Consider the following 15427-nt stretch of genomic DNA (forward strand, 5'->3'; position numbering starts at 1 on the left):
GTCAATAAGATTGTGTATATTTTGTAGCGTTAAAGGAACGGGAAGTTCATAATGGCTAGGAAGATTATTCCTATGCTTATCTAACTCACTGTACAATTGGTGTGGACTGAGTACAGTGGGATGCAACACGTTGAGTTTTGCGAATAGAATGGCATTGTTAATATCTTCGATATCAAAAGACAAAGTCATTATAATAGACTCTAATGAATTTAATAAGGAACTTAATTCAGATTTAATTTCTAGCTTGTTGTTACTATTCACAACAGTTTCTAGTATTTTATGGATTGTTTCCATGTTCCTTAAAATGTGGTTTTCGTTTTCGTTGACCTTAGATATCGTGTTATTGAAATATGATATGGTCGACTTAATTACGTGAATGTTATCTTTCATGAGATGAGCGAGACGTTTCTCATCAGTTTGTACTTCGTCTATGGCTTTCGAAAATCTCACCGCGTCTTCAGAATCCAAAGTGCCAAAAATAGTTTTAAGGAGAGAGCCACCGAAGTCCATGAGACCTCTTTTAAAACGCATATGGGGTTTTTCGTCGACCAATAAATAAGATACGGAAGAAAACTTACTAACGTTAAGAATATGACGATTTTTTAGAGCGGACAACGAATTGATACAGTCGGACTGTATCTTAGAAGAAGCTAACGAGTTGCAGAATACATTGAGCTTTTCAAATAAAAATTCAACCTTATCTAAATTAGGTTGTACATGACCTATATCAACATATGCTATAACATTCCAATCACTATTAGTAAACTTAATGTCTAGAAGCTTATCAAAGTAGACGCCAGGACTGCTGACGATAGAAGAAACGTATTCGCATGTGATCGGCGATGACAGCGTCGATCTGAAATAACAATGAAACGCTCATGTATTACGTTACTACTGTTGCGTCACCGGCCGGCTTGATTTCGTCGTAGTGGTGACGTACGTGTTTACGATTAATAAGCAGCGTAACAGAATGGTTGCCATTTAGTTTTATTATTTTGAAAGGGCCTTTCCACACAGGGGATAAGGCCTTATTTTGCTTGTGATGGCAACGGACATATACCATGTCTCCTGTTTTATAGGACAATGGTTTCGTACGAGAATCATAATAAGTTTTTGATTTCTCTTTTGAGGATTGAATATTTTGGAGAGCCTTCTGACGACTGTAGTATAGTCGGTGATTAAGGGCTCGGATGTAATCCGTATAGGTGTTTGTATCAAGAGTATCGATGCTTGAGGGTAAGTAGGGTTTGAACCCGAAAAGCAATTCCAGGGGTGAGTAACCTGTGGTACTATGTATATTTGAATTATATGCTATCATAGCACTAGGAACTGTTACGGAGTGGGTCGGAAAATGGTTTTTAAAAAAAACTATTTAATTGGCTAAAATAAAAAATGTATTGAAAAATAATTAGAATCACAAGAAAATAGAAAGAAAGTTACCCGACGGAAGTCCAATCCAAAACTGAAGAAATATTATTATCGCTAATTAAAATAACATCGGTTTCCTATTGCATTGACGTCAATGCAATGGGAAACTCAGCAATTTAATTTTATATTGGTAACAGGGGTTATTTCGATATAACAACCCCCCCGTTAAGATCGATCATCACATCTCAAAGTGATGAGAGATGTCAGGATTGATGTATGCTAAATCGCGTATGCTTAAGTGGATTTACGTCGGACATTACAATAAACAAAAGAAACATATTTAAAACACCAAAAATAACAACTAATTTCAAAAGACATCAATACAACTGTTAAGGATAGAAAAGTTACTAAAAAATAATAATTATTAACTACATTTATCATTATTTAGGATGCAAGGAAATCCAGATTAGAGTTAACAATAAAAGTATTTAAACAATTAAACATTATTGATTAATAAGAGCAATTATTAAAATCTAGATAAATCAAGATGACAATATGAAAAGAAAGAAAATTATTACTTAATTACAAACCATGTGCATTCATTACAAATTAATTATCATGAGTCTTGCCAAACAGAATATTCCTTTTAATAGGGGTTGGCGTCACTCGTAACTCCTCTATAGACTCTGACTCGTCCTTATTGACGGGTGCTATTGTATCACCATGAAATACAGTTTGAGAGGTTGGAACCGAGTTATTTTTTGTGTTATGACATTGGTTAAATATTTGAATGCAACATGGGGCATTAGTACGACAAAGTAACTTACGACTCTTATATAAAATGTAAAATAAGGTTAACATCGAGATGCATAAACTAAAAGACAAATAGTGAGTGCTATACATTTGAAAATGAGATGGATTTTCTATCTTATTGATCTCTTCTTCAAAAGAGTTCAAGTGAATACTGGCTTGCAGCAGAGAATCAAGATTATCTAAGTTATTTAACTTTGAGTAAGGTAATCGTTCTAGAGTTTTATTTAACTTAGATCGCTCACAACAATCATCTTGTAAGATGTTGAAATTTGATATTTTATTGGTTACATTTCCAATAACTGTTTCGCCAACAGCGGCGAATTGCAACGTCTTGTAAAAAGCCTTACAGTTTCTAGGCAAAGACAAGATACCAGTACCAAACAAAATAACGTCAGAACTTATGTCTTTATCATTACAAGTTACATGACACTTGCCAGGTTCAGATTGTACAAAAATCCAACGATTTCATTCATTCTCTAGTTTAGAAGTCTTGGCTGTCTCTGAATGATTCTGAAGGATTTCCACATGTTTCTTAGTTTGAACAACCAGATCCATGAGCCTGTTGTTTAAATTTTCTTGCTTTTTAATCATGAGCCAAAGAGCTGCTTCTTTTGGCGCCTCAGGGCGACATCTGAGGTCATCAGTAACATATAGGTCTAGGTCAGAGGGCTCCTTCAGTTTGTTCATGTTGATCTTTATATTAGCTGTTAGTTCAGCTTGACTGAGCTTGTTCAATAATCTGTCTACTCGGGATCTTGGCAGCTCCACACCCTGGAAACAAATAGAAAGTATAAATGACTACAACTTTCCCTAACACATGCGGAATACATATTTTAATATGACATAACATTTTATGAACTACATCACAGAATAAATACACAATAAAGCTCTAAAGTTGTTAAAACCTAACGCTGCTTAGGTTTTAGCCTATGTAAACACTGTAAGCTCCATGCAATGCACATAAACTGCTCAAAATGGAAGAATAAATGACACAAATTATGATGCAAATTACAATAGGTAAAGGTGGTTAACTGACTAGTTGACATACTAAGAACTATGTTTATTAGGTAACATTAATGACTAAAGTATAGTTCACACTCATTAATAGTAAATGCTAACACAGTGAGAGCATTTCTGTAAACTTACATATTGTGGCTCTGCCTCATAGTTCCAAGGGACACGGGATATAAACCCAGATTTTTTGTTTTTATTAGTCAACTCCTTTTTATCTTTTTGTGAGTGTGATGGTTTCTCTTTGGTAGTTGTTTTGCTTGATGGTGTATTTACTGTGTCTAGTTTCGAGTTTTTATTCTGTGACTAAACATACAAAATAATGCATAATATAGATAATTATAAGTACTAGAAACAGACCAGTGCCTACTTATAAATAATATGTGCATTGTATAATAACACAGAGGCTTGATTTTTGAAATGATTTGATTTTTTGACTTACTTTGACTGGAGGCTTTGGTGCAATTCTTGGGAAAACAGGCGCAAAAACAGTTGGTACAGCATTCTCTCTAAGTTTTTTATTAGAATCAAAGCATTTGGACTCGAAATGTTTTGAGCATATCTGGCTCCTGTACCAGTCCAGCATAGTACACTTATTTTTTAAAACTCTCAGCCATCGTTTTCTCATTTCATTGTTTGATGGGCATCTGTAGAACAATACAGGGTTAGAGGGTATCCAGAATTACATTATTTACATTTTGTTTACATGATAAGTGATGTACTCAAATTCGTATAGTGCGTGAGGTAGGTATTTAAACTTACGAATGAAACGAAACTCCCGGCGGTTTATTCAGTATCGTTGTTCGGCAATTTTCAATGACGCAATGAGTCGCTGACACAGCCATCGGCATATCAGTGGTTGATCTTGCGGTATTAATTCAAATAACTTCGAAGGTAATCGTTAATAGCACTGTTTTACCAAAAATAAAAACCGATTTGCGATGCTTTCTTGAATACACACAAGTGACAGATTATTAATTGACATTGACACTGACATGACATAACAATCTCTAATAGCAACTCAGCAGTGCTACCAACTCTTGTTGATATTATTTATGTTTGAAGAATAAAAAATAAACAAGACATTAATTAGTTATAATGGTAATAATAGATTGAATGATTAATAAGTAAAGTGTTATGAGTTCTTCAACAAAAATCTATTTGTAAATAAAAATATGATCAATAAAATCAAGTCTGGCAGTTTAACTAAAACTTAAAGCGATGCTTTATATTAATTTAAGAATATAATTTCGTTTATTTTTAATTCTAATGGCGATCTCGTATTTTTTTCGCAACTTGTTTTTAAGCAAAAAGTTCTTGTGTTGGCTAATCATACAGCCTGAACTGTTGCCTTTCTTCTTCCACACACAAACACCCACAGTAACAAGATTATGAATTTTCTCTGTTGCGCTTGTGTTGATGAGATTATGATCACTTCACTATTATAGATAGTAGCTAACTTCGAGAATGACGTTATTTTATTTGACGAGAACTGCAGCAAACACATCTTGAACAAGTTGGATAGAAATAAAAGGGAGTCATGAAATAATATAAAATATATATTTTTTTGACAGTAAATGAGTTTTTAAATAGAGAGTAATACATTCATAAATAAGTTTAAAGAGTTAACAGATACTATAAGACGTTGTTACTCTTAACTTGAGACTTGCTTAGGCTTTAGAAATGATTTTATTGCAATATCCAGCGACAGCAGATATAAGCCCGTTACAGCAAGGATCAAATTAATGTTAAACATTAATGGCCTTACTACAAAAACTTAAACCCCTGTTTTACACTTGTCTAAAAAAATTTTGGCTGCAAAATGAACCGTATGTCAACGTCATAATTTGACATTTTTTTAGACAAGGCATAAACTGACGTTTAAAAGTTTTTGTGGTAAGACGGTAAAGCTTTATTTATTAGCTTGTGTAACATTGTATAGAAATGAAATTACACAAACAAACAAAATGTAATTATTTACCAAAGCTACATAATACTTTTTAGACTAACAGTTTCAGTTTGAAAAAGCTTTCGTAAATTAGCACGATTTATTAAAAAAAAGTCTAGCATGTATGTACCTATTACAATTTAGTTTAAGCAGTCCGGATTGCACAACTGTCGCTAATATATAGCAAAACATAATACTCTGCATTAAATAAGTTTTTAATAAATGTACTTCACTATGTTTTATTGTACAACTACAATTTAGCGCAGTGGTGCAGTCGGGTTTAATATTCAATATTTCCTACGTCCGTAACTACGTCCAATAAATAATAACTGTTATATTTAATCAGTAACGCTTATAGCTACGGGTGGTATGAACCGCCAAATGTGACTAACTTCGCCGGCACACGGCTGTATAATGGATGGGTGATCAGTTTCCTTTATGAGGGAAACTTCGTCTAATATAGGTTCTGTTGTGGAGCACTGGATGTCGATCTTGTATTCACCAGGGGTTAAGAACACCACGGTGCATTCGTGGTATGCTTTCGCTGATTCTGGTAACGTTGTGAGTACCACTCTGGAAATGGTAAGTTGATGTTTTGTTATAAGGCTGTTAGTGACCTTATCGGGCTTGCGTGACTTGATACATTATGTATTACGGATATTGCGGTATAATGTCTAAAAAGCAAGAACATCTTAAAATTTTATCCAATACTCATATTTTGCCTCAAAATTCTCAGGTAGAAATTATTTACACATTCGTACAGGCAACGTTAACACAGTTGGGCAGGTTTTACTAGAAGAGAAAAGACCATCCACAGGACGGTATGTGACGTCACAATACAGTATACATACTTATTATTCCCAGCGGTAGCGACGCGGTTGTCAAGCTTGTAGCTGAGCACTCCATTGTTATAATCCTGGTAGAACTGCACTGATAGACAGAGCTTGTGCAAAGGTCGCGACAGATGGTTCCACACAGCCACGCCGAGGGACAGACACTCGCCGGCTGTGCAGTTGTATTCCTCTTGCGGCTTTATACATTGGCTGTTTACGCTTACTTCTGTTGAGGATACAAGTTAGAAGAATATTAATAAAGACAGAAGTTGATGATGTGGACAAAGTAAATCTGGTTGCAGGCTTTTATGGTAAAGACGGCATAAATGAAAGCTGCTACAATCATTAATCGATTTTGAACTTCATTTTTAGAGTATAGGGTTCAACGTTGATTGTATTTTTTTTTTCATTTTGAGACCATTGCAGCTGGATATCCGAAAAGGAATTTAGATGCGAATAGATTAGTTATGTCGTACCATATTTGAGGAACTACAGACCTTAAAGTTTATATTTATTAGGCATAATTACCCCAATTCAAAGGCGACATCCGGACAATGTCCATCATGGCTTGCGACAAGGTGATGCCCTTCACGGAGGCTTTGCCCTGAGTGTCAGACTGCATGAGATGCCAGCGCAGTGCTGTGTTGTTCGTGATGTGCTCCGAACACATCAGCTCCAAGCTGTTTGTTGATGTGCCTGTGTTCGTTGATTTGGATTCTACGAGATCTGTGGACGTGAGTAAAAGTTAGACGGTATTGGTCAATGTTAAGGTAATAAAGGAAAAGTATATGTTTCTTATACATATAGAAGTTAAAAATAACAATGAAATAAGAAGGAAGCGTGTCTTCATTTCTGACAGGTTCATGCCCTTTCGTAGCCGTCTCTCATCTCTCTACACATAATTTTACAAGAGCGCTCAGTAATAGCCGAGACGCCGAGTCATACAAAGACGATAAACATGTTTATTTTTATTTATTTATTATTTGATTACACGACCTAAATCAGAATAGGGACATTCCCTTCTCATTACACATACAAGCATAGCTCCTCTGCTTTTATGAGATAAAACGTCTATACTCAGTATGTTTTAATTATAAATTATAAATTAAAAAAAAACCCCGACCCAAAAAAGTACGCAATAATTATGACAAAAGGTTAAAAACGCTAAACCCTATAAAAAGCAAAAAATAACTTTTAACACTACGTAAACTAAATTTTTTCGTGTCGGGGGACCGCTCTAATTCATTACTTTAGATACGTGTTTTTTTTTTTTTTATAACGAATGTTGTAATTAGGTAGGTATCATTTGATTTATGTAAGTATTTATGAAGGTAAAAAGCGGTCCCCCGACACGTCAAAATTTAGTTTACGTAGTGTTAAAAGTTATTTTTTGCTTTTTATAGGGTTTAGCGTTTTTAACCTTTTGTCATAATTATTGCGTACTTTTTTGGGTCGGGGGTTTTTTTTAAATTTATAATTTAATTTTATTTCATGCTTTTTAAAGGAGCTCCTTAATTTTTCCTTCTTTCATTTAATTTATTTTATCTTAAGATGGGGTCGCTATATGCGATCTTGGCCAAAGGAAGCTGTTTAACAATCCTCATGACAAACTGGCTCTGGGAGAATTGCACAGATTGAGAAACATTTGGACATTCTAGATTTTCAGCAAAAATATAAATCGGTTTATCCGTTTCATTCCGGCATTTCAGGGTTTCATCCGCCACATCCCATTTCCAGCATCAGGTTCTCGTCAATCAGAAACATGAAGAGAACTTGTCAAGACAAATTCAACGAGCCCAAACTCGATGGGTTTACTAAAAGGCAGTTCAGGGTTACGTCTCCTACCTTCGTGCCCTAACAGCAGACCAGCTCAGTGGTTCCAAAAGATATTAGTGTTTCAAATTTCAGATCCCACATATACTTGCAAGTAAACTGATCGTGTAACATTCCTATCACATCTAGCAAACGAGCTGATGACCTTGAAGACCTGAACCGATTTCCACCAAACATAGCTAAGAACACTCCCGACTGACATACCTTTTAAACAAAAAAAACCGCATTACAATCGGATCATCCGTTTGGGAGCTACGATGCCACATACACACACACACACACACACACACACACACACACACACACACACACACACAGACACGTCAAACTTATAACACCCCGTCGTTTTTGCGTCGGGGGTTAAAAATTACCTTCATCAGTCGTCTTGCTAGGCGTAGTATTAAAAGGACAGCGGTCTAAGGGTACGGGCACACGACAGGACTCCTTGCTCTCAATGAGGATGTGTTTACTCGGCGCGTAGTGGAAGTCCATCTCCTCTGATGTCAGGTTTGTCACGTCCAGCACCAGGTACAGTTGGGATGGGCTGGTTTTACATATAAGAAAAATAATAATCAAGTATTTTTTGTTAGCAAAAGAATCGGAATAAAAACTGCCGAAGAAAAACGTTGAAATTTTATCCTGAAATGGTAGTTTATGACGTTTTTTAATGGTAACACTGACTAAAATAGTTGACACTTTATCTGGTGTTGCCAAAAAATAAATGCACATATATTGTTGACACTAGGGACGTAACAAAGCATTACATAATAAAATATGTTGCTTGATTAGCTTGATTAAATTACATATATGTTTTACTTACATTTCTGCTGGCAAAACGTCCCAGTGAGTTATAGAAACGCTCGGCAGCAGTTCCAAATTGATCTGAAGCGTTGATTGACGGCAATGCATATCTTTGCCTTCACCGCCTGAATACCTGATTATTAACTGAAAAAATGACAATTAATCAATACGGTTCATTTTTTATTATAATTGAATAAATAAAGTTAACAACAAAATACCTGAGTTTCTATTTGGCGTCCTCTAGAAGGTGACATAACAGAAATGGGTGCCGACCAACTCGTTGTATGTGAGTTTGTTGATCTAAAACACAATATAACATAGACTCAAAACATGAAAACCTGGTCAAAGTAAAAACAATTTTATATCACACAAGACTAATTTCCATTAACATAAGTTACCTGAAACTTCCAGAAGTCCTATTGGGTATAAGGCCACTACTCAAAGACGTGTGCGGATTAGAGCTTTGTGTGGGCAATGAAGTCTGAGCATTTGGTACCGGCGACCCCACCCTTGAGGGGTAATTCGAGTTCAAGCTATTGGGGAACAAATTCTCCCCTCCAACTCCCCCCAGGTCGAGGAAATCTGCCTCGCCGTACAATTTAATGGCTATTGTAGCTGTGGCGTTTGGCGCGATGGGTAGGAGAGACTGTATGTCCTCGTTTGAATATTGGAACACTTTTGATTGGAGCTGGCTGTCCATGTTTGACTGGAAGAAAATATTTGAGGGTTAAATAATATAACTGAAAAGTATTCGATAAATATTTATTATAGGTAAGGCTCTGACGCAATAAATAGTTTTGTTGTGTTAAATATTACATTTTAATCGTTCACCGTGACTGAGTAACAGCCAGCAATCTTAATCTCTAACTATGTTAGTGAAATATAATAAGAGAAAAATCGAAGTTCTTACCTGTATAGCTAACTCAAGATGTTCAATCGGCACGTTACTAGTATTCGTAATATTGATCGAACAGTCCGTACTTTCACCATTAAACAGGGATATATTCGTGGTGCTGCCAACATTTTCTATATTCAACCCGCTAGAATTACCAGAGGGGGTTACAATCGTTTCAATAGTTATTGTAGGTAGACTTGGTATCACCTCAATGGTATACGAAGCGGGGAATTTATGCGGAGTAGGCATATTTTTTAGGCGACAATTAGACTTTACACCTAGGGTATGGGTTGAATATCCAAGTATTTGTAACTCGCCCACTTCTTTTGGTGTTCCGTGAAGGTTGACAGTTGTGGGCGAGTCGGGGGGAAGGATAATAGTTTCGGGGAGGGACTCGAATACTACGCCTGATGTTAGAAGCCTCATGTTTGATACTTTCAGTTCGAATGGTAGAGGATTTGTTAGCTTCATTTGGACTTCGCATATGTCGTCTTCTACCCAGAGGTATTCTGGAAAATAAAGTGAAATATTAATTTATTCAATAGGACACTGAAAATAAATAGAATTATGTCCTATTTCTTACTAAACTAGGCCTTACGAGATTGTCTAGTATCTGTGAAGATGGATGATTATTCATTTCAAATCAAGCAATCTTTAAAGAACAAGCGAGCGTTATATCATTTGCAATCACGATATAAATATCTTATGCCCTAGCTGTGCTTATAGCTTATAGGGTCCATTTTGTTTCTACATCATAGTATATAAACCGTCTTTACGATATATGGAATGCTAACAAAGAATTGAGTATCACAGTACGATTGCACACATAAAAAAAGTAACACAACTCTTACCCATTTTCCCCTCATCCTTCTTCGCATTCCTTTCCAAACTGCCAAAGTGTATAGGCGTAAATATGAAGGGTCCGTGTGTTGGCTTGGCCTGCCTCAGGTGCGGCGCCCGCGCCGGCGGGAGCGGCCTCGCGCTGAACCACGAGCATTGCGGCACGTGCGTCAGGTTCGCGGGGGGAATCACCTCCCCTGTCTCCAGCACTAGGGGGACTGGACCACCTTCGCATTGGGCTGATAACGCCTGAGAATTGAAGTGTATTTTGAATCATTTTGTACGTGTAAAAATTGGTAGATGAGGGTTTGGCAATGAATTCAAAATATTTTCTCAGTACTATCCCTGACCTCCAGGAAAATAATGTAAAATGGCAAAATTAGGGCAAACATTTTGAAGGTGACTAAAATATGCGAAGATTGGATTATATTAAGAAATTCCTTCAAAGCAGAAGCCATGAGTGTTCTTTTCGTTCTCACTTAACACTTTAACGGCCTTTCCCAATATACTATCAATTAGTTGATTTGTTTACATGGATGTAATTTTGACATTAGCCCCATACAAGTAATATACAATTCCTATTTAGCTAGCCTTAATGTTACCTGCAACTGTATAGCGAGTTCCCGATGCTCCTGCCTACTGAGATGAGGCCACATGGTCTGCAGTAGGAAGGTCATGTGTCTGGTGGCCAGCGCCGGGTGCCCCATGCGACGGGAGGCCACTACCAACTCTTGGAGCAACTGGATTTGAAGGGCCGGCCAACCTTGGTTCGACGAAATTGATATTGATTATTTTGTTTTTGTTCTGTACCTAGTTATAGTTTTAAGGGTTTTAGGAGATTAAAGTTATGTCGCAAATAAAAACATTTGTTCTTCAAATGAAAGCCACTACTTAGCGTAATTTCAAGATGTAAGAATACATTTTATATAACTACGAGAATATACAACACTATAAGACTACGCCGAAGTAAAACTGAGGGGGAAAAAAGTTTGAACTCTATTCATAAATCACTTTGAATGTCGTTTACTTTTTTAAATAGGTCGTCTTGATGAAAGGTTTGGATAGGGGGGGTGGGGGGGGGATTTCCTACTCAAAGGGAACTAAATAAGAACAAAAATCAACTCACCAACTTGATACTGTATAACATAGTTAGGATCCAAGCTAAGCTTATACCCTGGGAAGCTGTGCAGCATCAGGTAATAACACTTCTGCCAGTCTGGGCTCGGGTTGTTCGGGCTGACTTGGCGGGTCGCGGCTAAGCGCTGGCAGAAACCCGCCTTACGGTGAAAGCCTGAAGAAGGAAATAATAATAATATTTGAATAATTGTTCCTCCATATAGCTTAGCTGTTTTAAGAGGAAACTTTACGTCAAACAGGATTTTTTTGCTCCTAGTTGCACAAAGAAAAGCAGTTTTATTTCATGTTTTGAATTGTACTGTTAAGGATGGAATTTTGCTATGCTGTAATCACTCACCAATCTCTTTATAAAGTTCCGCCAGAGTTTCGAACCGCTGTATCTTCTCTTGTTCACTCAAAGTCAAGTTAATAAATATGACGTTTTGCAGAAAACTGGACGCGTGCAAACTATTGGCTTGCTCCACAGCAATGCGGGCTGCCTTAAAACATGCTTCAGTCTCAATTACACCAGCATTCTTATATTTACTGTAGTCCATTATAGCTTCGCGGTACCTTTCCGCAATTTCTTCACCATTCAGCAAATATTGATTGTTGATCTGAGAAGGGGGTTGTCGAGGAATAGAAGGGAGATCAGGACCTAAGAACGACTTGTGGCTTTGGTACTCAATATCGCTTGAAGACGCAAGAGATTCGGAGTCTGCATTGTCAGTTTCTGACTGTCGAGAAGAAGTTTCGACACTGTCAGATGAAGTAGGGGTTAGTTCACTGGGTGGATTGACTGGACTAGAAGTTTTCGATGTACGTAGTGGAGACGAAGTGAGTTTTAACTTTCTGAAGGCGTCTGACGTTGGTTGGAATAAGGATAGCTGTTTTGCCTTGTTAGGCGAGTTTTCTTGGAGACTCGCGTTTCTGTGTAGAGGGGTGGGATTGCGGAGGTTTGGGTATAGGAGTATTGCTGAGGCGGTACAGAGGCCTGAAACAAGCGAAGATAAAATAAATTAACGTAAGTTTACTAACAGGTTGATGGAATGTTTTCGAAAAAAAAATGTTTTTGTATTTACCTTCTTTAGCTGCGGCCAACCAAAGCCAGTCAGTCTTCAATAGTTCAGCGGAGGAGTTGTACAGGCACAGACTTTCAGCCACCAAGCCGGCCTGCAACGTCAGATCTGCCAGGTTCTTGGTGACGCGGCCCATGCAACGCTTCTTGTTGTTACGGGACTCCATGTCGAGACCTGGAGTTATAAATTAGAAGAAATAAAATAAAGTAAATAGTTTATTTGTCAGTACATACAATAGTTTCGTAAAAGAAATTATATATTATAGTAATCTTTTTTTACTGATATTATAGTCCATTTGACATAGTAGAAAAGCGACAAAATTGTATTAGAACTGAAAAAGCATTTTATACCTATATTTAAGTTAGACTATTATAAATATTAGAATAGTGAACATGATAAATTGCTCACCAACAAAATCCTTCTTCTCAAAAGGCGCTAACAATAACGACACTTTTTCCAATTTCTCCTTAGACCTTTCCAACCTCTTGGACTCCACAACCCAGAACAGTGAGTTGATGAGATCAGCCACATTCTGTTCCAGGTCTGGCACTGGGTCATTCTCACCATGGAACATGGCATGAGTCTTGAAGTTTGAGGGAATTGTGAAGTTTTCTTCTTGCAGAGGATATGAGGAGTTCGAGGAAGTGGATTGAGGAAAGCTTTCTAAAGAGGATAGGCTGTCTGCTTGTTCACTGGGTATGGATGCTCTGTAATGGACAAAAAATGTTGACTATTTTAAAAATGTTCCATCTAAGTCTATTAGGTAGTTTTATAAACACACTATATGGCTTAACTAGATTTGATGTAATGTGAGTCATTGTCAAAATAAAAGTATATTTTATGGTTGATGTATGACTACTTAATTATTATTATTTATCTTAATAATAGTATGAAGGTATTAGAGAATAATAGCTGTAATTTTCCAAATGATGGTGTAAATCAATTGTATATTAATACAAAATGGTTGGTAGCAGAGATTGACTTTATGGAGAATAATCTCTGCTGTATTTTTACAAAATACCTCACCTATCACTCATCCCATCTTTCAGAGGCCTTTCCTCTTCATAGTAACTGTAAGTCTCAGGTTCTTGTTCCGGTTTCTTCATATTGCTGACCGGCCCAAACATGAAGGCACGGGAGTCAAACAGGGTGTTAGAGTACTTCACTTTGAGAGACTCATGGACCCTGCATACTTCATTCAACTCCACTTGGTTGGTGAATTTACTCAGTGTTATGAGGCCTAGCAATCGCCTGAAAAGTGGAAGTAAAAATTTAAGTAGCGGCTGGGAATAAAACTGACAATTATAACTATAATTACTTTTAATTACTACTGGTAATTAAAGCGGCATTAGTGTGTAGAAAAACTTCCTTCCTGTTATTTTATTTCATTCAATAAAAACTGTCTTATGTAGACACTAGCACATCAAGCTAATCAAATCTATAAAATTTTCCCAATCAACACTGAACTTTACACCATTGGAGATAAAGTTGAAAATCGATTTTATTTAAATTGGTATATTGGTAGCATGAAGTCCTGGTGTATGTATAATCATGATTTGGCAATGGCTATTGACCTGAGGCGTTAGTAGCTAGAGTAGGGCGAATGAATGATAATTATCATTCAGTAAGTAGGTCACATGAAACTTTATTTTGATTTCATAATTGTGGTTTTTTCTGCCTTATAAGGTTGGTTATTAATTATACAAAAAAGTTTTAAATCCAGGAAATACAGATTTTATTATTCTACACAATAAATTAAATGTAAGTTCATGTAACAGCTAATAAATCATTTTTATTATTTCCTAATTAAGCATATTAATTTCATAATGTTTACAAACAGTGTAAGCTCATTAGCAAATTAAGACATTAATATTTATAGCTGTTACCAGCAATTTGCCCAACACCAATTGGTGAAATTGGTTACCTAATTGGCTGTTTTTTTGAGTATAAAGTAGGAAATTTATTAACACCTTTTGTGTTAGTGTTAGTGGTAGCAGTTTCTTTTTATTAGGATTCTTTATTATAAGGTTTTGAAATTCCTTTTTTCACTTTAGATAGATTAAGTTACAATAAAATAATGATAAAATAACAATTCACAGAGTAAACGCAATAGAAAATCAATAAAATTGTGCTTTAAATGTATCAGAAGTTTGTAAAAAAGGGTGAAATGATAATTACCTGTGAGTTTGAAAGTCACCCCAATCATTGTTTTCCACTGGGTAGTCACGGACATATCTCACCCATATATCTCTTACTTGGCCAGTAGAATCTACAATCAAATGATTTATATGAATACTTTGTATTACATCAAAGACAATTTAATTACTCTGAGAATTTATGACAGCCAATGAGTAATGGCGTGAATTTCTCAATTGCAAGTCTTTATTAGTATTCTTACTTTCAGACAGTAAGTGATACAAATTAATTGGTGTATTACAAACGGGCTTAAATGCCGTTAGATGCTTACCAGTTACTTTAATATTATTGACCCTTTGTATTCTCTCCCAGAGCTTGTTGAAGTTCTTGAGCATGCCGCCGATGCCTTTGACGAGCACCAGCAGGCACGCATGGTGCTGGGCATGCTGCGAGTAGTCAGGGTGCGACATCACCGACTCGCCTGGCGCGTGAGACAGAATGTAGCTCACCGAAGAGCGCATTGATATCTCATTTGCTTATCAATCACGATATTTAAGTGGTCTTACTACAAATGCACTATCCATCGCCGATAAACAAAATGATCCACTATAATCTGTGTTTATTATCACGAATTATTTATTATTCTGTTGAATTTTTTAATTTGTTTACGTCGCGACTTTCCTAAACGGGAGGCGTATTTGACATTGACTGATTGACTGACAAAAAAATCTGACAGACAATGTCAATATTTGTA

General features: G+C 36.4%; 2 protein-coding genes across 3 annotated transcripts; both read right to left on the reverse strand.

Annotated features, from left to right (window-relative positions):
• Window positions 1-2646: 2646 nt before the first annotated feature.
• On the reverse strand, window positions 2647-4178 carry LOC124639136. The gene is made up of 4 exons (XM_047176371.1): window positions 3955-4178; window positions 3635-3839; window positions 3328-3498; window positions 2647-2952 (listed from the first exon to the last, which is right to left on the reverse strand). Exons 1-4 carry the CDS (start codon window positions 4041-4043, stop codon window positions 2647-2649), a joined length of 771 nt encoding a protein of 256 aa, XP_047032327.1. The 5' UTR covers window positions 4044-4178.
• A 555-nt stretch (window positions 4179-4733) lies between these two features.
• Window positions 4734-15370, reverse strand: LOC124638967 (protein brunelleschi). 2 transcript variants are annotated; one of them, XR_006985424.1, is made up of 19 exons: window positions 15005-15370; window positions 14716-14806; window positions 13564-13788; window positions 12946-13244; window positions 12541-12711; window positions 11817-12452; window positions 11469-11633; window positions 10945-11105; window positions 10354-10591; window positions 9518-10011; window positions 9006-9313; window positions 8826-8907; window positions 8627-8751; window positions 8178-8350; window positions 6502-6699; window positions 5992-6199; window positions 5154-5713; window positions 5101-5118; window positions 4734-4951 (listed from the first exon to the last, which is right to left on the reverse strand). XR_006985424.1 is itself a non-coding variant. In XM_047176150.1 (17 exons), exons 1-17 carry the CDS (start codon window positions 15192-15194, stop codon window positions 5479-5481), a joined length of 3999 nt encoding a protein of 1332 aa, XP_047032106.1. In that variant the 5' UTR covers window positions 15195-15370; the 3' UTR covers window positions 5101-5478. The 2 variants fall into 2 exon arrangements, 1 of the variants encoding a protein (XP_047032106.1); XM_047176150.1 differs by lacking the exon at window positions 4734-4951 and having other exon boundaries at window positions 5101-5713.
• Window positions 15371-15427: the final 57 nt, after the last annotated feature.

This window comes from Helicoverpa zea, chromosome 18, assembly GCF_022581195.2.
Source record: "Helicoverpa zea isolate HzStark_Cry1AcR chromosome 18, ilHelZeax1.1, whole genome shotgun sequence".
Classification (NCBI taxonomy): domain Eukaryota; kingdom Metazoa; phylum Arthropoda; class Insecta; order Lepidoptera; family Noctuidae; genus Helicoverpa; species Helicoverpa zea.